Here is a 26,275-nt window from a genome sequence, read left to right as displayed (position 1 = left end):
ATCCTGGCACGGTGTCCACTCAGGGGCATCCCAAATCTGTGCCAGGCTAAAATGATGGGCCACTTCTGCTCCAGAGGGAACAGGTTTTAAGCTGGGCAATCTCTAAATGGTAGATGTCTGCTGGGTGGTAGAGCCCTGCTGATTTATTGGCCACTGGGGCATGAGCCTCCATCCAGCTCTGCTGCACACTGGCACCTTCCAGTTGATACCAGGTTTGGATCCCCCATTTTTCACACCTAACCCCTTTTTTCCCCCAGGGGAGTGCCCTGAAAGGGCCTGTCAACATCTCTCCCAGGCTGATACCATGTGCTCCCCAGGTCATTGGCATGTGAGAGCCGAGGGACCAAACCTGGTAATGATGACATTGCTTAGTGCCCTGGCAAGCTGCAGTCCTGGGCACCAGTCCCTCTGGAACCCTTCCAGAGCCTAGGACAGACCCAGCCTCACAGAGCTGACCCATCTATATTCATTTACAGAGGGGGAAATTGAGACACAGACAAGGGAAAAACCTGCTCAAGGTCAGGGTCAGCGCTCGGAATAGAACCCAGGAGTCCGGACCAGCATTCAGCGTCTTAGTGACCCTGCTGCAGAGCCGCTTGCCTGTTGCCGTCAGGAATTGTGGGGCCATGAGGGATGGCTCTCGGGAAGAGCACAATCTGCAATGGGAATGGTCAGTTATAGTGTACAGTACAAGCCTGAACTTCTTGTTAGCTCTATAGCCTGCCTGGAGATGGACATGCAGCCCCAGAGGGAGCCCCAGGCCTTCTCCTCAGGCACCAGCAAATGCTTCTGCTCCTCTGTGTTGCCCTGGTTTTACTCTTTCTCCTCTGAGTCTAATTTTACCCAACGACCTCTTTGTCTCATAGTCTCCCCGCTAGAGGGAAAGGAATCAGAGCAAGAAGGCTGGGGTTACCTGGCAGGGCTCCCCTCCCCCTTATGCTTTTCCTGTCCTTTGCTTGCTGCTCCCCTCCTGACCAGCCTCCTCTGATCTGCATTCCTTGCAGGATTAAGGAGCACACACTGAAAAGGAGACCGAGCCAACCTTCACCTCCGTCCCCACGGCCTCGGGGAGTTGTTAGCGATGGGGTGCCTGAAAAGGTCAACCCAGCTGCTGCTGCAGCTGCTGCTACTTGGGGGCCTGAGGCCAGGGCAGGGCTCTACTGTGCTGGGCACCCTGGATTTACAGATAGATGAGGAGCAGCCAGCTGGTACCATCATCGGGGACATCAGTGCTGGACTGCCCCCCAGCACCACTGCCTACATGTACTTCATCTCCGCGCAGGAGGGCAGCGGTGTCACCACGGACCTGGAGATAGATGAGAACACAGGCATCATCAAAACAGCCCGTGTGCTGGACCGAGAGAGCCGGGACCGCTACAGCTTCATTGCTGTCACCCCTGAGGGCATCACAGTGGAGGTGAATGTCCAGGTGAATGACATCAATGACCATGCACCAGTATTCCCCAAGCACCACCACACCTTTCAAATCCCAGAGCACACCCACATTGGCAGCAGGTTCCCCCTGGACCCAGCCTTCGATGCTGACAGTGGCCTGCTGAACACCCAGGGTTATGTGCTCAAAGGGGAGAATGTGGGCCAAGCCTTCCGCCTGGAGACACGCAGGGGCCCCAATGGGGTCCTGTACTTGAACCTGGTGGTCAGCAACGTCCTGGACCGGGAGAACTGCTCATCGTACTCCCTGCTGCTGGAGGCCTATGATGGCGGCTCCCCTCCCCGGAGCACTCAGATGACTTTGGATGTGGCCATACAGGACATCAACGACAATGCACCTGCCTTCAACCAGAGCCGCTACCACACCCTCATCTCCGAGAACCTGAAGCCAGGCAGCAGCATCCTGCAGGTCTTTGCCTCCGATGCAGATGAGGGTGACAACGGGGCTGTGGTGTATGAGATCAACCGTCGGCAGAGTGACCCTGATCAGTACTTCACCATCGACTCCAGGACGGGTGTCATCAAGCTCAACAAGGGGCTGGACTATGAGATGAGGAAGGTGCATGAGCTGGTGGTGCAGGCACGGGACAAGGCCATGCACCCAGAGGTCACCACAGCCTTTGTCACCATCCACGTGCGCGACTACAATGACAACCAGCCCACCATGACCATCATCTTCCTGAGCGAGGATGGCTCACCACAGATCTCCGAGGGTGCCCAGCCTGGCCAGTATGTGGCACGCATCTCTGTCTCAGACCCCGACTATGGTGAGTACTCCAATGTCAATGTCTCCCTGGAGGGGGGAGACGGCAAATTTGCCCTCACCACCAAGGACAATATCATCTACTTGATATGTGTGGACCAGCTGCTGGATCGGGAGGAGAGAGACTCCTATGACCTGCGGGTGACGGCCACTGACTCAGGGACCCCTCCGCTGCGGGCAGAGTCGGCCTTTGTGCTGAAGGTGATGGATGTCAATGACAACCCACCACTCTTTGACCAGCAGGAATACAAGCAGAGCATCCCCGAGGTGGTGTACCCAGGCAGCTTTGTCCTGCAGGTGACAGCCCGTGACAAGGACCAAGGTCCCAATGGGGAGGTACGGTACAGCATCCTACACAGCCAGGACACCCACTCCAACTGGTTCACCATTGACCCAGCCACAGGCATCATCACCACCGCTGCTTCTCTGGATTATGAGAAGGACCCCCAGCCCCAGCTGACAGTGCTGGCCATGGACAGAGGGACACCTGTCCTCTCCTCCACGGCCGTGGTGCATGTGGCCCTACAGGACGTCAACGATAATGAGCCTGTGTTCAGGAGCAACTTCTACAATGTATCCCTGAAGGAGAACACACCCGCTGGGACCTGCTTCCTACAGGTGGGGGGACAGCCGGACAGATGGGGGACACCCTGGGATGCAGGGTGGGGATGGCCGGGCTGGGGGGTGGCCAGGCAGGGGAAGAGGCTTGGAGTGGAAGGTAGCCAGGCAGGTGGAGGGGTGAGGGTGGCCAGGCATGGGAAGAGGCGTGGGGTGGAGGGCGGGTAGTGGCCAGGCAGGGGGAAGGGCCCAGGGTTCAGAGCAGTCGGATAGTCAGGCAGGAAAAGTGATCAAGGCCAGTGGTGGGGGATATTATACGTGGGCAGAGGGAGGAGCATGGAGGGCAGAGGAGATGGGGGCAATGGGAGAGGAATCAGGGCCTGGGGTGGATGAGTGGGGGGAGCTGACCTGGAAGGGGAAGGGGTCAGGGACTAGTAGGTGTATGGGTCAGAGTGGAGTCTCTCCCCCCCCCCCCCCTTGTGTGGGGTTAGGCAGCAGGGCCTGGGGTGGAGTAATATTTTCGTATTACAATGGCATTTAGAGCCTGTGACTGAGATCAGGGGCCCCCTGGTGCTGGACTGAGATTTGATTTCTATGAAAGTGTGTGATTTAGTGGCTTTGAGATACATGGAGCTTCTTCAATCTGTCAAAGTTGGTCTGTTCAGAGCTGGGAAAGGAACCCAGGAATCCAGACTCTCAGTCCCCTGCCCTCATCACTCAAAAGTGGATCCTCCCTAATAATAACCTAGGAGCCAGCATCAATGCTCAGTACTGTCCAAATCCCGCACAAACCCCTGGGATGCTGCCAGAGACAGCGCATGCTGGGGACGGGACTCTGCTGCTTTGTGTGCCCGTAGCCAGCTGGGAGAGAAATGAGAGGTCCGGGGTGAAGGGTGGATGAGATCTGCAGGTGCAATCTGGGATGAGAAATGCAGGGGGGCTGCTCCGGGGTCAGGAGCAGAGATGGGCAGAGGGAAGGGATTTGCTCCATAACATGGCAAGTCCGTGGAGGGGGAAATACCTGAGAAACCAGTGTGGGGGGTGACTGTCTGACGTGAGCAAGGGGTAAGAAGTGGCGCTGCGGGGAAGTTGAGTTATTGGGGGCAGGAGGTGACTGAGGCGGTGGGGTGAAAGTGAGCAGAGGGGCTTGAGGGGTGACTCTGAGGCAGTGGGGGGAATGTGAGCATAGGGGGGTGAGGGGTGGCTCTGAGGCAGTGTGGGGGAATGTGAGCGGTGGGGTTTGAGGGATGGCTCTGAGGTGGTGGGGGAAGGTGGGGGGTGAGGGGTGGCTCTGAGGCAGTGGGGGGAAGGTGAGCGGAGGGGGGTGAGGCGTGACTGAGGCGGTGGGGGAAAGGTGAGCGGTGGGGGGTGAGGGGTGGCTCTGAGGTAGTGGGGGGAAGGTGAGCGGAGGGGGTTGAAGGGTGGCTCTGAGGCAGTGGGGGGAAGGTGAGCGGAGGGGGGTGAGGTGTGACAGAGGCGGTGGGGGGAAGGTGAGCGGTGGGGGGTGAGGGGTGGCTCTGAGGCAGTGGGGGGGGGAAGGTGAGCGGAGGGGGGTGAGGCGTGACTGAGGCGGTGGGGGGGAAAGGTGGGGGTGAGGGGTGGCTCTGAGGCAGTGGGGGGAAGGTAAGCGGAGGGGGTGAGGGGTGATAGAGGCGGTGGGGGGAAGTTGAGCGGTGGGGGGTGTGGGGTGGCTCTGAGGCAGTGGGGGGCAAGGTGAGTGGTGGGGGGGTGGCTCAAAGCGGTGGGGGGGAAGGTGAGCAGAAGGGGGTGGGGGTGGCTCTGAGGCAGTGGGGTGAAGGTGAGCGGAGGGGGTGAGGGGTGACTGAGGCAGTGGGGGGGAAGGTCAGCAGAAGGGGGTGGGGGTGGCTCTGAGGCAGTGGGGGGAAGGTGAGCGGTGGGGGGTGGGGGAGGCTCTAAGGCAGTGGGGGGAAGGTGAGCGGAGGGCGGGGAGGGGTGACAGAGGCGGTGGGGGGAAAGGTGGGGGTGAGGGGTGGCTCTGAGGCGGTGGGGGAAAGGTGAGCGGAGGGGGATGAGGCGTGACTGAGGCGGTGGGGGGAAAGGCGGGGGTGAGGGGTGGCTCTGAGGCAGTGGGGGGGAAGGTGAGTGGTGGGGGTGGCTCAAAGCAGTGGGGGGGAAGGTGAGCAGAAGGGGGTGGGGGTGGCTCTGAGGCGGTGGGGTGAAGGTGAGCGGAGGGGGTGAGGGGTGACTGAGGCAGTGGGGGGGAAGGTCAGCAGAAGGGGGTGGGGTGGCTCTGAGGCAGTGGGGGGAAGGTGAGCGGTGGGGGGTGGGGGAGGCTCTGAGGCAGTGGGGGGAAGGTGAGCGGAGGGCGGGGAGGGGTGACAGAGGCGGTGGGGGGAAAGGTGGGGGTGAGGGGTGGCTCTGAGGCAGTGGGGGGGAAGGTGAGTGGTGGGGGGATGGCTCAAAGCAGTGGGGGGGAAGTTGAGCGGAGGAGGTCGGGGTGACTGAGGCAGTGGGGGGGAAGGTGAGCAGAAGGGGGTGAGGGTGGCTCTGAGGCAGTGGGGGGAAGGTGAGCAGTGGGGGGTGAGGAGTGGCTCTGAGGTGGAGTGGGGAAGGTGAGGGGTGAGCAGAAGGGGGTGGGGGTGGCTCTGAGGCAGTGGGGGGAAGGTGAGCGGAGGGGGTGGGAGTGACTGAGGCAGTGGGGGTGAAAGTGAGCAGAAGGGGGTGGGGGTGGCTCTGAGGCGGTGGGGGGGAAGGTAAGCGGAGGGGGTTGAGGGGTGGCGCTCAGGCAGTGGGGGGGAAGGTGAGTGGTGGGGGGTGGCTCAAAGCGGTGGGGGGGAAGGTGAGCAGAGGGGGTGAGGGGTGACTGAGGCAGTGGGGGGAAAGGTGGGGGGTGAGGGGTGGCTCTGAGGCACTGGGGGAGAAGATGAGCGGTGGGTGGGTGGCGCTGAGGTGGTGTGGGGGAGGTGAGTGGTGGTGGGCAGGGGTAGCTCTGAGGCAGTGGGGGGGAAGGTGAGCAGAAGGGGGTGGGGGTGGCTCTGAGGCAGTGGGGGGGGAAGGTGAGCGGAGGGGGTGAAGGGTGGGTCTGAGGCAGTGGGGGGGAAGGTGAGCGGTGGGGGGTGGCTCAAAGCAGTGGGGGGAAGGTGAGCGGAGGGGGTGAGGGTTGACTGAGGCAGTGGGGGAAAGATGGGGGGTGAGGGGTGGCTCTGAGGCAGTGAGGGAGAAGATGAGCGGTGGTTGAGGGTGGCTCTGAGGCGGTGGGGGGGAAGGTGAGCGGAGGGGGGTGGGGGTGGCTCTGAGGTGGTGGGGGGGAAGGTAAGCGGAGGGGGTTGAGGGGTGGCTCTGAGGCAGTGCGGGGGAAGGTGAGTGGTGGGGGGGTGGCTCAAAGCGGTGGGGGGGAAGGTGAGCGGAGGGGGTGGGGGTGACTGGGGCAGTGGGGGGAAAGGTGGGGGGTGAGGGGTGGCTCTGAGGCACTGGGGGAGAAGATGAGCGGTGGGTGGGTGTCTCTGAGGTGGTGGTGGGGAATGTGAGTGGTGGTGGGCAGGGGTAACTCTGAGGCAGTGGGGGGGAAGGTGAGCAGAAGGGGGTGGGGGTGGCTCTGAGGGGGTGGGGGAAAGGTGAGCGGAGGGGGGTGAGGGGTGGGTCTGAGGCGGTGGGGGGTGAGGGGTGGCTCTGAGGCAGTGCGGGGGAAGGTGAGCGGTGGGGTGGTGGCTCTGAAGCGGTGGGGGGGAAGGTGAGCGGTGGCGGGCCGGGGTAGCTCTGAGGCGGTGGGTGGGAAGATGAGTGGTGGCAGGCCGGGGTAGCTCTGAGGCAGTGGGTGGGAAGGTGAGCGGTGGGGGGGAAGGTGAGTGGTGGCAGGGGTAGCTGAGGCAGTGGGGGGGAAGGTGAACATAAGGGGATGGGAGAGGCTCTGAGGCAGTGGGGGGAAGGTGAGCGGTGGGTGGGTGGCACTGAGGTGGTGGGGGGGAAGGTGAGTGGTGGTGGGCAGGGGTAGCTCTGAGGCAGTGGGGGGAAGGTGATCAGAAGGGGGTGGGGGTGGCTCTGAGGTGGTGGGGGGAAGGTAAGCGGAGGGGGTGAGGGGTGGCTCTGAGGCGGTAGGGGGAAGGTAAGCGGAGGGGGTGAGGGGTGGCTCTGAGGCGGTGGGGGGTGAGGGGTGGCTCTGAGGCAGTGGGGGGGAAGGTGAGCAGAAGGGGGTGGGGGTGGCTCTGAGGTGGTGGGGGGAAAGGTGAGCGGAGGGGGGTGAGGGGTGGGTCTGAGGCAGTGGGGGGGAAGGTGAGCGGTGGGGTGGTGGCTCTGAGGCAGTGGGGGGGAAGGTGAGCGGTGGCGGGCCGGGGTAGCTCTGAGGCGGTGGGTGGGAAGGTGAGTGGTGGCAGGCCGGGGTAGCTCTGAGGCAGTGGGGGGGAAGGTGAGCGGTGGGGGGGAAGGTGAATGGTGGCAGGCAGGGGTAGCTCTGAGGCAGTGGGGGGGAAGGTGAGCAGAAGGGGGTGGGGGAGGCTCTGAGGCAGTGGGGGGAAGGTGAACGGAGGGGAGTGAGTGGTGGCTCTGAGCTGGTGGCGGGAAGGTGAGCAGAGGGGGGTAAGGGGTGACTGAGGCAGTGGGGGGAAAGGTGGAGGGTGAGGGGGTGGCTCTGAGGCAGTGGGGGGGAAGGTGAGTGGTGGGGGGGTTGGCTCTGAGGCGGTGGGGGGGAAGGTGAGCGGTGGCGGGCCAGGGTAGCTCTGAGGCAGTGGGGGGGAAGGTGAGCAGAAGGGGGTGGGGGTGGCTCTGAGGCAGTGGGGGGAAGGTGAGTAGAGGGGGTGAGGAGTGTGTGGAGGGTGAGCAGTGGGTCTGACTCTGCGATGCTGTAGTAGGGTGACCCATGGGGGCTGGTGTGGCCCACAGCAGTCACCCCTCCCCGGCCCATGCCCCTGTAGGGAGGCCTCTCTCAGCACTTTTCTGTTTGGTTCATGAGTTGTGAGGGGAAAGGCAGTCAGGTTCTGGAAATGCAATTGTGGGAGAAGGGCCTGGAAGAGTTCTGTGCCTGTCGGGAGCAGCAGGGAAAAGGGGGGAAGGGAGCAGGAGAGTCCCTGCCTCAGAGTGAAGGAGGAGTGGGAGCCTGGGTCGTTGGTGCGGGTTCTGGGAAGCAGGAACATTGCCTCTGAAGGCCCCTCTTGTCTCTGGCTGAACTTCCACAGACTCCGCACCTGCCCTGGAGGGAGGGCAGCTGTGGCTGTTAGTGGCTGGAGCAGGCCCTGGGCAGAGGCCTCTACTCCCTGTGTAGTGGGGTTGCAGCTGGAGGCTCTTCTCACTCTGAATCATGCAAGCGGAGGGAGCTGTCCAAGCAGGCCAAACTGGCTGAGGGTTTGGCTGGATTTCGGGCCTTTGGCTCAGTCCTCATGTTTCGTTTGGAAACAGCACGTCTGGGCCGAGTGCAGGTAACTCCCACGTGGCCACAGCACAAAGCAAACAGCTCACACATCTGCTGCTGCTTCCTCTGAGCCGGGAAACGTGAGAGGATGGGAAAGGAGCCTGGCAGGCAACTAGGCTCGGCACTGAGCCCCAGCAAGGGGGAGCCAGGCCTGAGGAACCGAGCAGAGCCCAGGGGGCACAAATCCATAGCTTTTAGTGCCTCATGATCCAGTCGGACCTCCTGCAGAGTCCAGGCCAGAGAATCCCACTAAGTAACTCCTGTGTCCAGCCCCGAACGTCTGGCTGAGCTTTCAGAAAGACACCCTGTCTCCATTTACAGACTCTGAATGACGGAGAATCCGCCGCATCCCTGGGTAAGTTGTTGCAGTGGTTCATTCCCTGCACTGTTAAAAATCTGCATCTTATTTCCAGTCTGAATTTATCTAGCTACAGCTCCCAGAAGTTGGATCTCATTGTGCCTTTGTCTGTGAGATAAAGAGCCATGTTCTCTCAGAAATCTCCTCGCCATGTAAATACTTCTAGACCGTGATTGAGTCATCTTATTTTTATTTATTATTTGTATTGCTGTAGTGCCAGGGAGCCCCAGTGAAAACACAGAGCCAAAAGATAGCCCCGCCCCAAAGAGCTCACAATCTAAGTATAGGACAAAAGACGACTGGTGGATACAAACTGATGGGAGAACAAGGAAACAATGAGACAGTTTTGGCCAACATGACTGGTTTCAGCACACCAGCTTGGCCTTCACCTTCTGTTGGATAATCTAAATAGATTGAGTTTCCTAAGTCTCTTGCTATACGTCAGGGGTTCCAGGCCTCAAACCATTCCAATAACGGTCTCACCAATGCTGTGTACGGAGGTAACACTACCTCCCTACTCCTATTGGGTTGTACCCTGCTCATACACCCAAGGATCCTGCTGGGAACTCACGTTCAGCTGGTTTTCACCATGATCACTAAGTCATTTTTAATATCGCTGCTTTCCAAAAATACAGTCTCCCTCCCTGTAACTGACCTATGTTCCACCTTGCATTTGGCAATATTAAAACACGTTTTGTTCAAATGAGCTGAATTTGCCAAGTGATAAGCTATCCAGCAGTGATTTCATATTTTCTACCAAATCATTGATAAAAGAAATTGAATAGCATTGGGTGAGAACAGATCCGTACCGTTATTTTTTGTGATTTGTTTGCTAGTTTTTAATCTGTCAGTGGACTGAATTAATATTTGGATCAGAAGATCACATGGTAGTGAAATGCCTTGCAGAAGTCTGTCTGATGTGTCAATACAGTTACCTTTATCAACCAAACTTGTGATTTCATCAAAAAATGACATTAAATATCTGAGCCCTGGAGAGACGAAACCAGACCAAGTGATTATGGCAAATAGCTGAACTGCAGCAAGGGCATCTGAGCCCAGCAGAGCCTGGGGGAGTATATCTGAGACCCACTGAGGCGGAACTGAGTCTGAGAAGCTCAGGGAGTTGTCCAGGCTCCGGAGGGGCACAACGCAGACAGTTTGCACACCCACTCAGCCACTCTTAACCACTGCAGTTCCCTCTTGGCTGAAGACATGTGAGCAGTGGCAAGTGGAGGCATTACCCACCCCCATTGCTACACAATGGGGTGGTGGTGTCCCGACAGCCATGCCTGCCTTAGCAGCTCACAGTCAGACCCAGAGCTCCTTAGGTTCTATAGTACAGAGACTGTTCATTGGAGAGAGTGATGGGGGGTGGTAAATAATGGTGCATGGACTGTTCCATTGAAGATAGTGATGGGGTGGATTCTATTCCATTCTATTCTATTCTGTGTAGGTTTTGGTACTGCACTTATGACGTAGTATTTGAGTGCCTTCCAGTAGTGCATTAAGCAACATGACTACACATCTGTCATGTGTTGTTTGTTCTCTCATCCTCTCTCCAGCTGGAGAAGTGTGTGCAGTGAAGTGTTTTGTTTAGGTATGTTTTTAAATTATTTTTTAAAATAAATATAGATGTTGCTATGTGTTTGTATTAGAGAAGGCAGGATCAAAGACATGCTCTGCACTTGGAGGGGAAAGTGGTGAGATTTGTGATGGTTCTTAGTTCCTGGGTGAGTTCATTCCTCAGCCTCACGCTGCCCCTGGAGAAGTTTCTGTCTCCTGCACAGGTTAGCTTCACTCTTATTGTCGAGAGTTCCATTGTGCTGGAGGAGCAAACAGTCAACTACTTTCTTCATCCCAGAACTTTAGATGGTCTTTTAGGTATCCTGGGCCCAGGCCATAGAGCACTTTGAAGATAAGAACCGAGACCTTGAATTTGATTCAAAATGCTAAGAGAAGCCAATGTAGAAAGCGGGGACAGGTGTGATGTTTCTTACCGTAGCCTGTGTTGTTGAAGAGACATTCTGCAGCTTTCTGTACTAGCTGGAGTTTCCTAAGTGCTGAAGGTTTCATGCTGAGGTATATCATATCATTGTAGTCCAGCTGAGAGGTGATGAAGGCATGAATAACTGAGTCCAGGTCTTTGGCTGTCAGGATCAGATGGCGTCTCCTAGCCAACCAGAGATGGTAGAAAGCATTACTCACGACCATTGCGATGTGAGAGCTCAGCGAGGAATCCAAGAGTACTCCTAGACTACAGACTGAATTAGCCAGTTGTGGATATGAACTTTCAATCAAAGGAGACTGCATCATGGCTGCAAATGCCTCAAAATACTTTCCTCCCACCAGTATCACCTTTGTCATGCTTGGCTTCAGTTTCAGCCAGTTGTCTTTCATTCATGAGTTGATCTCATCAAAGCTCTGGGTCACCTTGGTGGTAGTGGTGTGGTAGTATGTGGTGAAGGATGGGTAAAGCTGTGTGTCATCTGCATATTGCTGGTGCTTGAGTCCCTGTCATCTGACCATTTAGTGGTTGCATGTCGATGTTGAAAAAGATAAGAGAGAAAATATCAATTGGTCCTTGTGGAGCCCTGCAGGTGAGAGGTCTAGTGGTGGAGGTGCAGTCTCCCATCACAACTCTTTGGGAGGACTCAAACCATTTTAGTGCATTCCCTTGGATGTCTCTCACCTCAGGTGAGACAGCAGTATCTCCTGGTTGATAGTGCTGAATTCTGCAGGGGGGCTGTTAGCTGGTGGGTGCAGGCAGGGCAGATCCGGGCATTTTGAGAAGGCTTCCTGAATGTGTGTGATAGTTCTTTGTGGCGCTTGGTGCTCAGCTCTGATGCAGACTATGGGCCCCAAAAATTGATGACGCGGTTTACCACCCTAGATTGCTCCTTGGGGCTGGATTTGGCAGTTTCAATGGAGGCTGATAGACAGGTTCTCTTGGCCTGTAATACAGCCTCAGCATAGACTTTGAGGAATTTATGTTTGATCCTTTGTTGGCTGATGACCTTTGTTTTCTGCCTGTTGCTGCACCTCTCTCTTCATCCAGTGCAGGATGTCAGAAAACCAAGGAGATCTGTGTGAGCAATGGGGAGCAAGGGGCTGTTTGGGGACCAGCTTGTCAGCAGTCAAGGCCAATGTAGAATAGTAATGATTCACCAGGTGCTTGACTCCTTGTGTTGTGAGTGCGTGCTGATGTCCTTTAGCAAGCTTTGGAAATGGTTGAAATCCATGACTCTTTGTGGTTGAATACGGATCATTGGTCTTTTTTGTTGCTGGAAGGTCTATGGCCACTGCTTTAATGAGGTGATTGTCAGTCCAGGACAGCGGCCAGGTTCTAATGTCCTCTGTCTTGATATAGGTCCAAATCAGGTACAGGCTATGACCAGATGTGTAGGGTGGACCAGATATGACCTGTGAAAGTCCTAGGGAGGCACGTGAGGAGATGAGTTTTTGGGGTTTTGCATCTAATAATAATAATAATAGTGCACGGACTATTCCCTGGAGAGTGTGTGCGTGGGGGATAATAATGGTACACAAACTGTTCAGTTGGAGAGAGCAATGGGGGCAAGTGGGAGAAAATTATGGTGCACAAAGTTTTCCATGGGAGAAGGGGTTTGGAAGTGATCCCGTTTTCAGAGCTCTGTGCTGCAGACTTCCCCTGAGGGACCTAGTGGGGCGATTCCTGGGAATGGATGGGGAGATGTGGAAGAGGGAAAGAAGAGTGTGGTGATTAGAGGAGAGGCAGGTGGTGGGAGGGAGATGTGCTGGGAAAAAGGGAAGTAGGTGGAGGGATGTATGGGGGCCAGGAGGGTCCATGGGGGGAGGGGAAGGGGCTGTGGTGGTACATGGGGGAGGAGAGTTGCGAGGGAGGTGAGTGTTGCTGTTACAGCCAGAAGAGCCACGTTTGTTCCAAATTCCTGTGAAAGTTATTTCCTCCCCTTGCCAGCAACCTCCTCCTGGGCTTGGCACGGCAGCCAGCGCCATGATTAATTCAAGTAGCATTTCCCCTGGAGCTGCAGCAGCTTTTCCACTGCAGCGGAGAGGCCCCAGCCCCCTCACACGCTCCTCTTCCCTCCCCACACTATGCTCCCTCCCCTCCCACCCCAATCCCCAGCCTTCTCACATGCTCCCCGCCCCATCCCTAGCCCCCTCACACGCTCCTCTTCCCTCCCCATACTATGCTCCCTCCCCTCCCACCCCAATCCCCAGCCCCCTCACATGCTCCCCGCCCCATCCCTAGCCCCCTCACACGCTCCTCTTCCCTCCCCACACTATGCTCCCTCCCCTCCCACCCCAATCCCCAGCCTTCTCACATGCTCCCCGCCCCATCCCCAGCCTCCTCACACGCTCCTCTTCCCTCCCCACACTATGCTCCCTCCCCTCCCACCCCAATCCCCAGCCCCCTCACACGCTCCTCTTCCCTCCCCATACTATGCTCCCTCCCCTCCCACCCCAATCCCCAGCCCCCTCACACGCTCCTCTTCCCTCCCCACACTATGCTCCCTCCCCTCCCACCCCAATCCCCAGCCTTCTCACATGCTCCCCGCCCCATCCCCAGCCCCCTCACACGCTCCTCTTCCCTCCCCATACTATGCTCCCTCCCCTCCCACCCCAATCCCCAGCCCCCTCACATGCTCCCCGCCCCATCCCTAGCCCCCTCACACGCTCCTCTTCCCTCCCCATACTATGCTCCCTCCCCTCCCACCCCAATCCCCAGCCTTATCACATGCTCCCCGCCCCATCCCTAGCCCCCTCACATGCTCCTCTTCCCTCCCCATACTATGCTCCCTCCCCTCCCACCCCAATCCCCAGCCTTCTCACATGCTCCCCGCCCCATCCCTAGCCCCCTCACACGCTCCTCTTCCCTCCCCATACTATGCTCCCTCCCCTCCCACCCCAATCCCCAGCCTTCTCACATGCTCCCTGCCCCATCCCTAGCCCCCTCACACGCTCCTCTTCCCTCCCCATACTATGCTCCCTCCCCTCCAACCCCAATCCCCAGCCTTCTCACATGCTCCCCGCCCCATCCCTAGCCCCCTCACACGCTCCTCTTCCCTCCCCATACTATGCTCCCTCCCCTCCCACCCCAATCCCCAGCCTTCTCACATGCTCCCCGCCCCATCCCTAGCCCCCTCAGACGCTCCTCTTCCCTCCCCATACTATGCTCCCTCCCCTCCCACCCCAATCCCCAGCCTTCTCACACGCTCCCCGCCCCATCCCTAGCCCTCTCACACGCTCCTCTTCCCTCCCCATACTATGCTCCCTCCCCTCCAACCCCAATCCCCAGCCCCCTCACACGCTCCTCTTCCCTCCCCATACTATGCGCCCTCCCCTCCCACCCCAATCCCCAGCCTTCTCACATGCTCCCCGCCCCATCCCTAGCCCCCTCACACGCTCCTCTTCCCTCCCCATACTATGCTCCCTCCCCTCCCACCCCAATCCCCAGCCTTCTCACATGCTCCCCGCCCCATCCCCAGCCCCCTCACACGCTCCTCTTCCCTCCCCATACTATGCTCCCTCCCCTCCCACCCCAATCCCCAGCCTTCTCACATGCTCCCCGCCCCATCCCCAGCCCCCTCACACGCTCCTCTTCCCTCCCCATACTATGCTCCCTCCCCTCCCACCCCAATCCCCAGCCTTCTCACATGCTCCCCGCCCCATCCCTAGCCCCCTCACACGCTCCTCTTCCCTCCCCACACTATGCTCCCTCCCCTCCCACCCCAATCCCCAGCCTTCTCACATGCTCCCCGCCCCATCCCTAGCCCCCTCACACGCTCCTCTTCCCTCCCCATACTATGCTCCCTCCCCTCCCACCCCAATCCCCAGCCTTCTCACACGCTCCCCGCCCCATCCCCAGCCCCCTCACACGCTCCTCTTCCCTCCCCATACTATGCTCCCTCCCCTCCCACCCCAATCCCCAGCCTTCTCACATGCTCCCCGCCCCATCCCTAGCCCCCTCACACGCTCCTCTTCCCTCCCCATACCATGCTCCCTCCCCTCCCACCCCAATCCCCAGCCTTCTCACATGCTCCCCGCCCCATCCCTAGCCCCCTCACACGCTCCTCTTCCCTCCCCATACTATGCTCCCTCCCCTCCCACCCCAATCCCCAGCCTTCTCACACGCTCCCCGCCCCATCCCTAGCCCTCTCACACGCTCCTCTTCTCTCCCCATACTATGCTCCCTCCCCTCCAACCCCAATCCCCAGCCCCCTCACACGCTCCTCTTCCCTCCCCATACTATGCTCCCTCCCCTCCCACCCCAATCCCCAGCCTTCTCACATGCTCCCCGCCCCATCCCTAGCCCCCTCACACGCTCCTCTTCCCTCCCCATACTATGCTCCCTCCCCTCCCACCCCAATCCCCAGCCTTCTCACATGCTCCCCGCCCCATCCCCAGCCCCCTCACACGCTCCTCTTCCCTCCCCATACTATGCTCCCTCCCCTCCCACCCCAATCCCCAGCCTTCTCACATGCTCCCCGCCCCATCCCCAGCCCCCTCACACGCTCCTCTTCCCTCCCCATACTATGCTCCCTCCCCTCCCACCCCAATCCCCAGCCTTCTCACATGCTCCCCGCCCCATCCCTAGCCCCCTCACACGCTCCTCTTCCCTCCCCACACTATGCTCCCTCCCCTCCCACCCCAATCCCCAGCCTTCTCACATGCTCCCCGCCCCATCCCTAGCCCCCTCACACGCTCCTCTTCCCTCCCCATACTATGCTCCCTCCCCTCCCACCCCAATCCCCAGCCTTCTCACACGCTCCCCGCCCCAGCCCCAGCCCCCTCACACGCTCCTCTTCCCTCCCCATACTATGCTCCCTCCCCTCCCACCCCAATCCCCAGCCTTCTCACATGCTCCCCGCCCCATCCCTAGCCCCCTCACATGCTCCTCTTCCCTCCCCATACCATGCTCCCTCCCCTCCCACCCCAATCCCCAGCCTTCTCACATGCTCCCCGCCCCATCCCTAGCCCCCTCACACACTCCTCTTCCCTCCCCATACTATGCTCCCTCCCCTCCCACCCCAATCCCCAGCCTTCTCACATGCTCCCCGCCCCATCCCCAGCCCCCTCACACGCTCCTCTTCCCTCCCCATACTATGCTCCCTCCCCTCCCACCCCAATCCCCAGCCTTCTCACATGCTCCCCACCCCATCCCTAGCCCCCTCACATGCTCCTCTTCCCTCCCCATACTATGCTCCCTCCCCTCCCACCCCAATCCCCAGCCTTCTCACATGCTCCCCGCCCCATCCCTAGCCCCCTCACACGCTCCTCTTCCCTCCACATACTATGCTCCCTCGCCTCCCACCCCAATCCCCAGCCTTCTCACATGCTCCCCGCCCCATCCCTAGCCCCCTCACATGCTCCTCTTCCCTCCCCATACTATGCTCCCTCCCCTCCCACCCCAATCCCCAGCCTTCTCACATGCTCCTCTTCCCTCCCCATACTATGCTCCCTCCCCTCCCACCCCAATCCCCAGCCTTCTCACATGCTCCCCGCCCCATCCCTAGCCCCCTCACACGCTCCTCTTCCCTCCCCTCCCACCCCAATCCCCAGCCTTCTCACATGCTCCCCGCCCCATCCCTAGCCCCCTCACACGCTCCTCTTCCCTCCCCATACTATGCTCCCTCCCCTCCCACCCCAATCCCCAGCCTTCTCACATGCTCCCCGCCCCATCCCCAGCCCCCTCACACGCTCCTCTTCCCTCCCCATACTATGCTCCCTCCCCTCCCACCCCAATCCCCAGCCTTCTCACATGCTCCCCGCCCCATCCCTAGCCCCCTCACACGCTCCTCTTCCCTCCCCATACTATGCTCCCTCCCCTCCCACCCCAATCCCCAGCCTTCTCACATGCTCCCCGCCCCATCCCTAGCCCCCTCACACGCTCCTCTTCCCTCCCCACACTATGCTCCCTCCCCTCCCACCCCAATCCCCAGCCTTCTCACATGCTCCCCGCCCCATCCCTAGCCCCCTCACACGCTCCTCTTCCCTCCCCACACCACCTCCACCCCATCCCCAACTCTCTCACACCTCCCCTCCTGTCCTGTTCATACATTCCCCTCCTCCTCACACACTCCTCACCCCTCATATGTTCCCCATCCCAACCCCTTTGACAAGCTCCCCATCCCCTCAGACACTCCCCTCTCCATGTCCCTCACACTCTCCTCCCCTCATAAATTACCCTCCCCCACCCCCTTACATGTTTTCCTCCTGTCTCCCTCATACAGCCCCCCACATACATTCCCCCATTCCAACCCCCATTTCCCTCCCACACTTCCATATGGTTCCTTCCCATGTCCAACCCCCAGCCCTATCACACACTTCCCCCTCCAAATTCTCCCACCCCAGCCCCCTGACACACTCCCCTTCCCCTCAGACACTCCCCTCCCCAACCCTCACTGCCCTCCTGCCCTATCCTCCTCCTCACACACTTCCTTCCCCCAACCTAGCCCAGCCCCCTGCCCCCATGTTCTCCCACCGCTCCTCTCCCATGCTCCCCCAACACTCCCCTCACACATCCTAACCTCCAGCTCCCTCACACACTCCCTGCTGTCTCTCACCCCAGTCTTCAGCCCCCTCACATGCTCCTATACTTTCCTCCTCTACCCCCTGATATGCCCTCTCCTACATTCCTCCTCATATACTCCCCTCCCCCACCCCAACCCCTGCTGCCCTCCCCATCCCTTTGTACACTCCCCTAACCCCATGGAGTGTGTGGCTGCTTCCCCCTTGCTGGACCCTCCCCCTTCATTTCACCAGAGCGCTCTCGCCAAGACCTCTCATGGCCTTTTCCGCTCTAGGTCCTCTCATGCTTCCTGCAGCACCCCCACTTGGCTCCCCTGTTACCTCTCTGTCCCCCTTGGTGGGTCCTCCCCCTCTTTTCTGCCAGGGGGTCCCATGGGACTCAACACTCATCCCCCCACAGTGACTCCCATCTCGGTTCTGATGTGTCAGATCCTGCTTTGTGGCCTGCTGCTCATGTCTCCTGGGCATCTCATCCTCACCTCTGCATGGCAAAAGCCCAGCCCCAATCCCCTGAACAATTCTCAGTCATTCTCAGCAACACCTACCCGCTCCCACCCTCTCCATCATTCAGGCTCATAACCTAGACATCCTCTTTGGCCTGGTCTACACTTACCCCCCAAGTCGAAGTAAGGTACGCAAATTCAGCTACGTGAATAACGTAGCTGAATTCGACATACCTTACTTCGAATTTACCGCGGTCCACACGCGGCAGGCAGGCTCCCCCGTCGACTTCGCGGTACTCCTCTCGCCGAGCTGGAGTACCGCAGTCGACGGGGATCACTTCCTGGTTCGATTTATCGCGTCCACACCAGACGCGATAAATCGAACTCGGAACTTCGATCCGCAGCCGTCGAACTACCGGGTAAGTGTAGACTAGCCCTTTGAGTCCTCATCGCCTGGCCTCATGCATTCCTCACCACTTCCAGCCCAATCACTGTGCTCCTCCTCTCCAGCCCCATAACACTGCAGTGCTCCGGCCCCATACAGCATCCCCACTGCTGTCCCCTCCCAACTCCCTCTTCAACTCCCTGCTGCTCTGCCAGTGGTGCCAGCCTGAGCCACGCATGTCAGCTCCACACTTGGTGGTCTCCAGGGCTCCCCCACATTACCCATATTCATGGGATTTCCACACCCGCCAGGCCCACTTTGCAGACACTCACCAGGCCCCAACCCCTGCCTGCCCATGAGAGACCACAGCTTCTCAGTGCCCATCCTGAGTGGTGCCGCTCGCCTCCACATTCATTCCACGTTTGTGTCCCTCCTGAAGCCCTTTCTGTGGCATCCATAAAGAACTTGCTTCCACCCCTCCCTGTTGTCTGTCTGGAGCTCCTGGGGCCGGGTCCATCCCCTCTTCACTTCTGGGAAAATGCTGAGCTTTCCAGTGCCCCATGGAGCTTGCAGTGCCAGACATTCTGCCCCTTAGCACTGTACCTGCAATCAGTTTCTTGGCCCTTCAGGCACTTTGCAACTCACTTGGCACTGGCTCAGCTCAGCTGCCAGGGTACTGCACTCCTGTCTCTGTATCTCCTGAGCTGTGTCTTCCTGGATCCAGCCCCTAGATGTCCCAAGCTGCCCACCATTCCTTGCCCCTCCCTGTGAAAAGGGGTAATGCTCCATGGACCCATCTGCCTGCTGGCTCTGGATTAGCTGTGCCTGGGGGCCTAGGACCTGGCAGGGTTGCCAGTTGGAAGTCCCTGTGTGTGCCCTGCTGCTGCCTGGGGCTGTGAGGAGCTGTGAGTCTGTGGAGTGGCTGTGCAGATGGCCATGCTCTGTGCTGCCTTGGGACCTAACCCCTCACCCCAGCCGCATGTGCAGGATGCTCCCTGACCCCAAGGCTCAAGCACGCTACAGCCCACTGTAGTAGCCGGGAGCTAGAAACAATCTGCTCCTGAAATAGAAGCAGTGGCCACTCCCAGGCTGCATTTAGCTGGTCAGCAGCTGTGCCAGGGCTGGGGCGGGCAGAGTGCCTGGCATGCAATCAGGCAGAAGGAGCCGTGCGTGGGATCGCTGACCACACTGGCGCCAGCCTCCCCGCCTCTCCCACCAAGAGCCGTCACTCGGAGGGGCGGGAGCCCAGAGCCAGATGTTTGCCAAGCCACAGTGTAACATGTGCACAGCAGAGACTCAGCTGGGGCAGGGTTCCAGCTGGGCTCCCTGCCTGCAGGCTGAGCGTGCTGGTGACAGGGAGGACAGCCTAGAAAGGCGGAGCCCAGCCTGAGAGGGGCACAGCGTGACACGCCCCCTCCCTGACATGTCCAGTCCCTGCCCCAATTCACCCCCTGCACCAGGGGTTGCAGGGAGGGAAGCGCCAATTCTAGCACTTGGTTTTTGGGGGTAGGAGTGGCACCAACACTGGGGTTTGGGGAGCTTGGTGTGGTGCTGATGTTTTGGGGCTCTCGTGCTCTCCAAATGGGTTTCTGGAAACAAGTAGGCTCCCCAACTGCATCTGACACATTGAAAAAGAGACCCCCACATACAGTATGCATACCTTCCCAGTCCTGGGGTGGAAATGGGCACCCTCCCATCCTCGTGGATCCCCCTTCCTGTCCTTGCTCAGCGCTTTTGGGGGGATAGGGACCCTATGCCCTGCACCCTCTCCCTCCCTGTCTCTGTTCTGCACTGGATGCTTTCCCTGGATTTAGTACAGGTTTTCTTTGTTTCTAATCCTGACAGGATGTAAAACCTGAGCCACATCTCCCCCTGCCTGGCCCCCGGCTGCACTTCCTGCTGCACAGCCAGGGCAGAGATGGACAGGACTGCTCCCCCCATCCTGACACAGAGCTAGGGGTCTGCAAGAATCTCACCCTCTTCCTCCCCAGAAGGCAGCTCCCTCACCAGCCTTTGGTTTGCTAGTCAGCTCTGTGCCGGTGGCAGCCACAGCAGTTCATGCTGAAAGACTCTCAAACACCAGCTTCAGCAGGGTCAGGCTGGATAACAGCTTGGATGGGAAACTTCCAGAAATGACACACAAGCTGCATGGTGGGGGCTCTCTAGGGAGTGCTCTTCCCTGGCAGTCAGTGCTGGACCCAGTGCCCCACAACCCAGCACAGGATTAGGGGGGTTGTGCTGCAGTGCGGGGGCTCAGTTGGGGGCACTGTCCCTTCACAGTCACTGCTGACCCCAGTGCCTCAGAGCATGGGGTTCAGGCGGTCCCCTGATGTGTGCCTCAGGCACAGATAGACCTATGCTGCCAGATCAGTGTCAGCACTTTGCTCTGAAATCTGAGTCCCAGGTGTGGGATGCTGGGCTCTGCAGAAGGGTCTGTTCAGTGCCTCTCTTGGCTGCTCCATTATTCATGTGCTCAGCTCTAACATTGCGGAGGCCTGTCTGCGTGAAAGGGTGTCACAGTGACAGACTTGGCGCTGGCAACTTCAACTCTGCCCCCACCAGGACAGGGAGCTCAGTCACTTCAAAGGTGGAAATAAGCCAAGGAGTCACTCCCCTGTCCCCCAGTGGGGGCAGTTTGCTCCGACCAGGCCACTTTCAGCTCCAAGGCCTCACCAGCTCTGCATACCCGCACAGAGCCACCCTTTCTGGGAGAGACATGCTTAACTGTACAGCCGCACTGCTCTGCAGGTTGGGACTGGAAGGCAGGAATCATTAACATAATGGAAACTACCAGGGGAACTTGAACTCTCTCTGTTTGGATTTGACCAGGACACCTGGATTCACATCTTGTTTTGGGATGGTAGGACTGCACTGGGGCATAAGGACCTGCACTTACTGAGAGGCGAGAATGACCCCTACTGAGCCCATCACCCCATGGGGCAATGCTCTGGAACTGCTCCATACAAAGCCAGTCAGGACTCTGGGGGAGCTTCCTCTCTGTGAGCAGACTGTCTCCAGGGCAAGAAGCTTCCCCAGCTTTGACCTCCCTGGGTCTGACCTCGGAGCATTCAGCCTCCCCTGCCCCACCATGCGCTTCCCACAGCGAGTCCTCACAGGTGGGGCTCCTGGGGAAGCCAGAGGACCCTGCACCCCAGCTCCACAGTCAGACGTGACTCTCAGCCAGCCGGGAAAACAGAAGGTTTATTAGACGACAGGAACACAGTCCAAAACAGAGCTTGTAGGTACAGAAACCGGACCCCTAAATCAGGTCCATCTTGGGGTCAGGGAGGCCAGACCTTGGGTCTGGGCCTCCCTCTCTTTCCCCAGCCAGCTCCAAACTGAAACTCTCCAGCCCCTCCTCTGGCCTTTGTCTCTTTCCCAGGCCAGGAGGTCACCTGATCTCTTTGTTCTCCAACACGTTCAGTTGGCACCTTTGCAGGGGAGGGGCCCAGGCCATCAGTTGCCAGAAGGCAGGGTGTCGGACCTTCTCTGTGCAGACACCATCACACTGGTCTCCTAGGGCTCTGCAACAATCACACCCCCTTATCCCACCACCTAGAGACTTAAGACATGCATAGGGGAAACTGAGGCACCCACACAGTATTCAGAGGAAACATTAAGAACAGTCCCACTTCGTCACATCACATTAAATGGATTAAAAGCTGGTTAACTGATAGGTCACAGCATGTAATTGTAAATGGAGAGTCAGCATTGAGCGGTGTGTTTCTAGTAGGGTCCCACAGGGATCGGTTCTTGGCCCTACGCTATTTAACATTTTTGTCAGTGACTCAGATTCATAGATTCCAAGGCCAGAAGAGACCATTGTGATCATCTAGTCTGTATAGCACAGGCTGTAGGACTTCCCCAAAATAATTCCTAAAGCAGATCTTGTAAAAAAACATCCGATCTTGATTTAAAAATTGTGAGAGATGGAGAATCCACCACAACCCTTGGCAAATTGTTCCATTGGTTAATTTCTTTCACCATTAAAAATTTATGCCTTATTTCCAGTCTGAATTTGTCTAGTTTCAGCTAACCATTGGATCTTGTTAGACCTTTCTCTGCTAGACTGAAGAGCCCATTATTAAATATTTGTTTCTCTTGTAGATTCTAATAGACTGTGATCTAATCCTTAAATCATTCTTGTGGCTCTTCTCTGAACCCTCTCCAACCTCCTTCTTGAATTGTGAGCACCAGAACTGAACACAGTTTTCCAGCAGGGATAGTATCAGTGCCAAATATAGAGGTAAAATAACCTCAATCCTCTGAGTCAAGATTCCTTGTTTATGTACCACAGGATTGCATTAGCTCTTTTGGCCATAGCATCACACTGGGAGCTGAGGTTCAGCTGATTATCTCAGCTTCCCCCCTCATTTTTTTTCAGAGACACTGCTTCCTGGAATAGAATCCCCCATCCTGTAAGTATGATCTACATTCTTTGTTCCTAAATATTTACATTTACATTTAGCCTTATTAAAATGCATATTGTTTTCTTGCACCCAGATTATCAAGCAATACACCGCTTTCTATCAGTGACCTCTTCATTATTTCCATCTCCCCCAATTTTGGTGTCATCTGCAAACTTTATCAGTGATGATTTTATGATTTTTTTCCAGGTCATTGATAAAAATGTTAACTAGTGTAGGGCCAAGAACCAATCCTTGTGGGACTTCACTGGAAATACAGCCGCTCGCTGATAAGTTTTATCATTTGATATGACTATATCATCTGTTTTTTCCCCAAATAGAGAACAGAAATATTTATTGAACACTTCTGCCTTTTCTGCATTATTATTGATAATTCTACCATTTTCATCTAATAATGAGCCAATTCCATTGCTAGGATTCTTTTTGTTCCTAATATATTTTTTTTAAAACCTCCTTATTGTCCTTAACTCTGCTGGCCATAGCTTTCTCCTTGTGTCCTTTTGCTACCCTTATCAATTTTCTGCAATTTCTAGCTTCTGATTTATATTCATTGTTGGCAACTTCCCTTTCTCCATTCGTTATACGTGTGTGTGTGTGTGTGTGTGTGTGTGTGTGTGTGTGTGTGTGTGTGTGTGTGTGTGTGTGTGTGTGTGTGTAATATTTTATAGCAGCCTTCACTTCCCCTCTAAACCAGATTGGTTTTTTAACCAGTACGGCCTTCTTCCTTAATTGAGCATATGGACAGCTCGAAATGACAATGACCCAGCAGAGTCCCTGATATGGAAGATTTTGGACTATATGATGGTCCTGAAACATGTACAGTTGTCATTTAATACCCTTAAAGTCCACCTTGCTGAGATATCTGTATGTCACGCCCTGATACGGTCATATGCAGTCTGCTCATACCCTATGGCATCAGAATTCCTCAAGGGCTTCCATCATGCCCTCCAGTCAGAGACCCAACTCCCACTTGGGACCACAATGTTGTCCTTCTAAAACAAACAGAACCCACTGTCTGAGTGCTTGGTATACCAACTTATGGCATTACATCAGCACAGAGAGGCAGTAAGCTCCAAAGCTTTATTGCTCAGACTGCCTTACACAGCTTTACACAGGGACACCCTCTGGCTCTGCACTATCCTGTGTGAGATGGGGAACTAGTCCTGCACAGTGTCCAGATGGGGCTGCACCATTGACTGATACCGGGGGCATTAGAATAATCTCTGTATTATTCTCATCCCGTCCTTTATGCATTCAGACACCTTGTTTTCTGTTTTGCCTGCAGCTGTGCATTGAGCAGAGATCTCCATTGCACTGCCTACAGTGGTACCCAGCTCCCTTCCCTGAGCTCATAGTTAATTTAGGCCCCTGTATGTATATGAGGGGTTTGATACTGTTCCTCCAATGTGAATTGCTTTGCAATTCCCAACATTTAATTTCATTTGCCATGTGGGTGGGTGGGTGGCTGTGGCTTCCCCAAAGGCTAAAAAAGCCAGAAAGCAGGGGTGTGTCTCCATCAGAGACTGGAGACAGACTAGTGTGGCTTCTTCTCATGTCCTTCCACCTCAATCAGGTTTTTTTCCAGTGTCAGGCACATGCTATGTCTGGTCTGGAGCTCTGGTGAGATCTTCTGTGGTGCATGGTTCCTCCAGGAGCTGGCAGACCAACAGATGTTCCATGGTTTGTGTTTCACCACGGTCACATGTGTCTAGGTCTTTGGAATAGCCCCACTTCCGCATATGGACTTTTGGCCTGCCAGCTCTTGTTCAGAGGTGATTTTAAACATCTCCAGGTTGACCAGTCGTTCTCTGTGCCTGTGGGAAGGCATTCGGCAATGTCAGTGTGCCATTTGACATCCTTGTTTTCAGACTGTGTGTGCCACATTTCCAGTCATGTAGCCACTGATGATTCTGTAAGCAGTTCTGTTCCAGTTAGGATGCTTCTCTGTGATTTCAGGCAGCTAACTGCTGCTGAGTGGCCATATAGTGGATGTCTGGTATCGCCAACCTGTTGTAATCATTCTATTTTGCTTGTGACCACTCTCCTAATATCCAGTGGAGCAATTCTGGCAGGCACATCAAAGCTGTTCACAGTTGTTGGTTTTAGAGATCCCGTGATGTAGTGGCAGCTGTCATTCAGGACAGGGGCCAGGGCTGCCAGGTGGGTTCTGCCTGACCCAAATGATGCACATTTGTGGCCTATGTGGCGAATCCAGATGTTACAGAATCTGAACTTTTATTTTAAGAGCTGTTCTCTCAGTCTCCTGGTTGGAAGGAACAGTTCTTTACCCTGCAGTAGCTGTGGTTTTTCGAGGTGTTGTACTTAGTGTGGTTCCCAATGTGGGTGCACATGTGCATGGGGCTGGAGTGTTTTTGACTAGCAGGGTCTGTCAAAGCCATATATGTGGCCTGTGCCTCATTCCACTCCTGTAGGAGGACATAAAGAGATTAGTGGCCCTGCCCTGCCCCTACCTCCCAATGATTCTGAGATCAAAAGAAGCTCAAAATAACCCCAAACTCACAGGGTTTGTGATAAAATAGGAGTTGGCAGCATTCTGAAATTGCAAGACACCTCCCCCCCCATGGGCAATCAGGGCCAAATTCACCCTGTGGAAATGGCAGAAGGACTTAGGGACAAACTCTGAGATGTAGTGGTAGGGAACGGGGTCAGTGGTTAGCGAGTGCCCAGAACCTGATAGGCAGGCACTGCCATCAGCTGTAACTGATACTGTAGCTCCATAATGCGTCTGACGAAGTGGGCATTCACCCACGAAAGCTTATGCCCCAATACATCTGTTAGTCTATAAGGTGCCCCAGGACTCTCTGTTGCTAGCTCCATAATGTAATGCCAAGATGTGTTAGCCACTGAGATGCCAGGATCTTCCTGGCTCCTGCTCAGCTCCTGGCCCAGGGAACCTGGTGGCAGTAAGTTCCACAGGCCAGTTATGCACTGGGGTTAGAAACATTTCCTTTGCCCGAGCATAAATTTGCTCCCTGTCAGTGTCAGTGACCCCCCCACCCCTCCATTCCTGGGTGGCGGCTGGGATGACATAGGACGTGCCCCAGTCAGACACTATTCTAGCCAGTATTTTCTCTCCCTCCATCCCATCCCCTCTGGCACTAACTGGCCTGGCCTGGTCACTCGCTCCCTGGGCAGGAATCTCTCCAACCTCTGATCATTCTCATCTCTGCTGTCGCCCTTTCCCAGATTGGGGGGCGGGGGAGAGGGCGCAATACCAGCGCAGTGCCAGAGGAGGGAAGGGGAGAGTAGACCCAGGGCAGTGTTAGGGGGAGGGGTAAGCAGACCCAGTGCTGTGCTGGAGGTGGGGAAGGTGGGACAGAGCCAGCTAGGGGGGAGAGGGGAGCAGACCCAGTGGGATGCCGGGGTGTTTGGGGGGAGCAGACTCAGCATGGTACCGGGGAAGAGAGGGGAGCAGACCCAGAGCGGTGCAGGGGAGGGTAGAGGGAGCTGACCCAGAGCGGTGCAGGGGAGGATAGAGGGAGCAGACCCAGAGGGGTTCTGGGGGTGCGCCATTGAGGGTGCACTGGGGACAGGGGAATACTCTGTACATATTACACCAGAGGGAATTCCAAGGGGCTTGGTACCTTGGCCTGCTGGGACTCAGCTATGTCAGGGCACCTGCTAGATGGTAGGGGCGGGAGTGGGGGAGGGGGCTGTGCCACGTGAGCTGTCACCCTGATCCAGGGCCCTGCCTGCTGGAATGCGGGAATCTGAGGCTCGCCCAGCTAATCCCGGGTCCCTCTCCCTGTGCAGGATTAATGGGGATTAGGGGGCTCTGCTGCTGGAGCCCCTCCCAAATGCTTCGCATTCCCCCAGCCTGGCCCCATGGCCACCAGGAAGGATCCTGCTTTGCGCCAACTTTTCAGGGAGAGCTGTGCCTGGAGCAGGTTTGGGGGAAGTGCCCAAGGAAGAATTAGGCAGGGGCTTGGAGAGTGCAGAGGAGCCTTTTCCCTAGAGATGCTGCTGTACCACCTCCC

General features: G+C 57.0%; 1 protein-coding gene across 1 annotated transcript in view; it reads left to right on the top strand.

The window, feature by feature from the left end:
• Nucleotides 1–1,081: 1,081 nt before the first annotated feature.
• DCHS1 (dachsous cadherin-related 1) overlaps nucleotides 1,082–26,275 on the top strand; it is a 126,345-nt gene continuing 101,151 nt past the window's right edge. The window contains exon 1 of the mRNA XM_065423630.1: nucleotides 1,082–2,833. Within this exon, the coding sequence (XP_065279702.1) occupies nucleotides 1,082–2,833 (1,752 nt within the window). The remainder of the gene's footprint in view (nucleotides 2,834–26,275) is intronic.

The sequence above is a fragment of the Emys orbicularis genome, chromosome 1, assembly GCF_028017835.1.
Source record: "Emys orbicularis isolate rEmyOrb1 chromosome 1, rEmyOrb1.hap1, whole genome shotgun sequence".
In the NCBI taxonomy this organism is placed as follows: domain Eukaryota; kingdom Metazoa; phylum Chordata; order Testudines; family Emydidae; genus Emys; species Emys orbicularis.
Note: the sequence above shows the minus strand (reverse complement) of the source record. Positions and strands in the feature narration are given on the sequence as shown.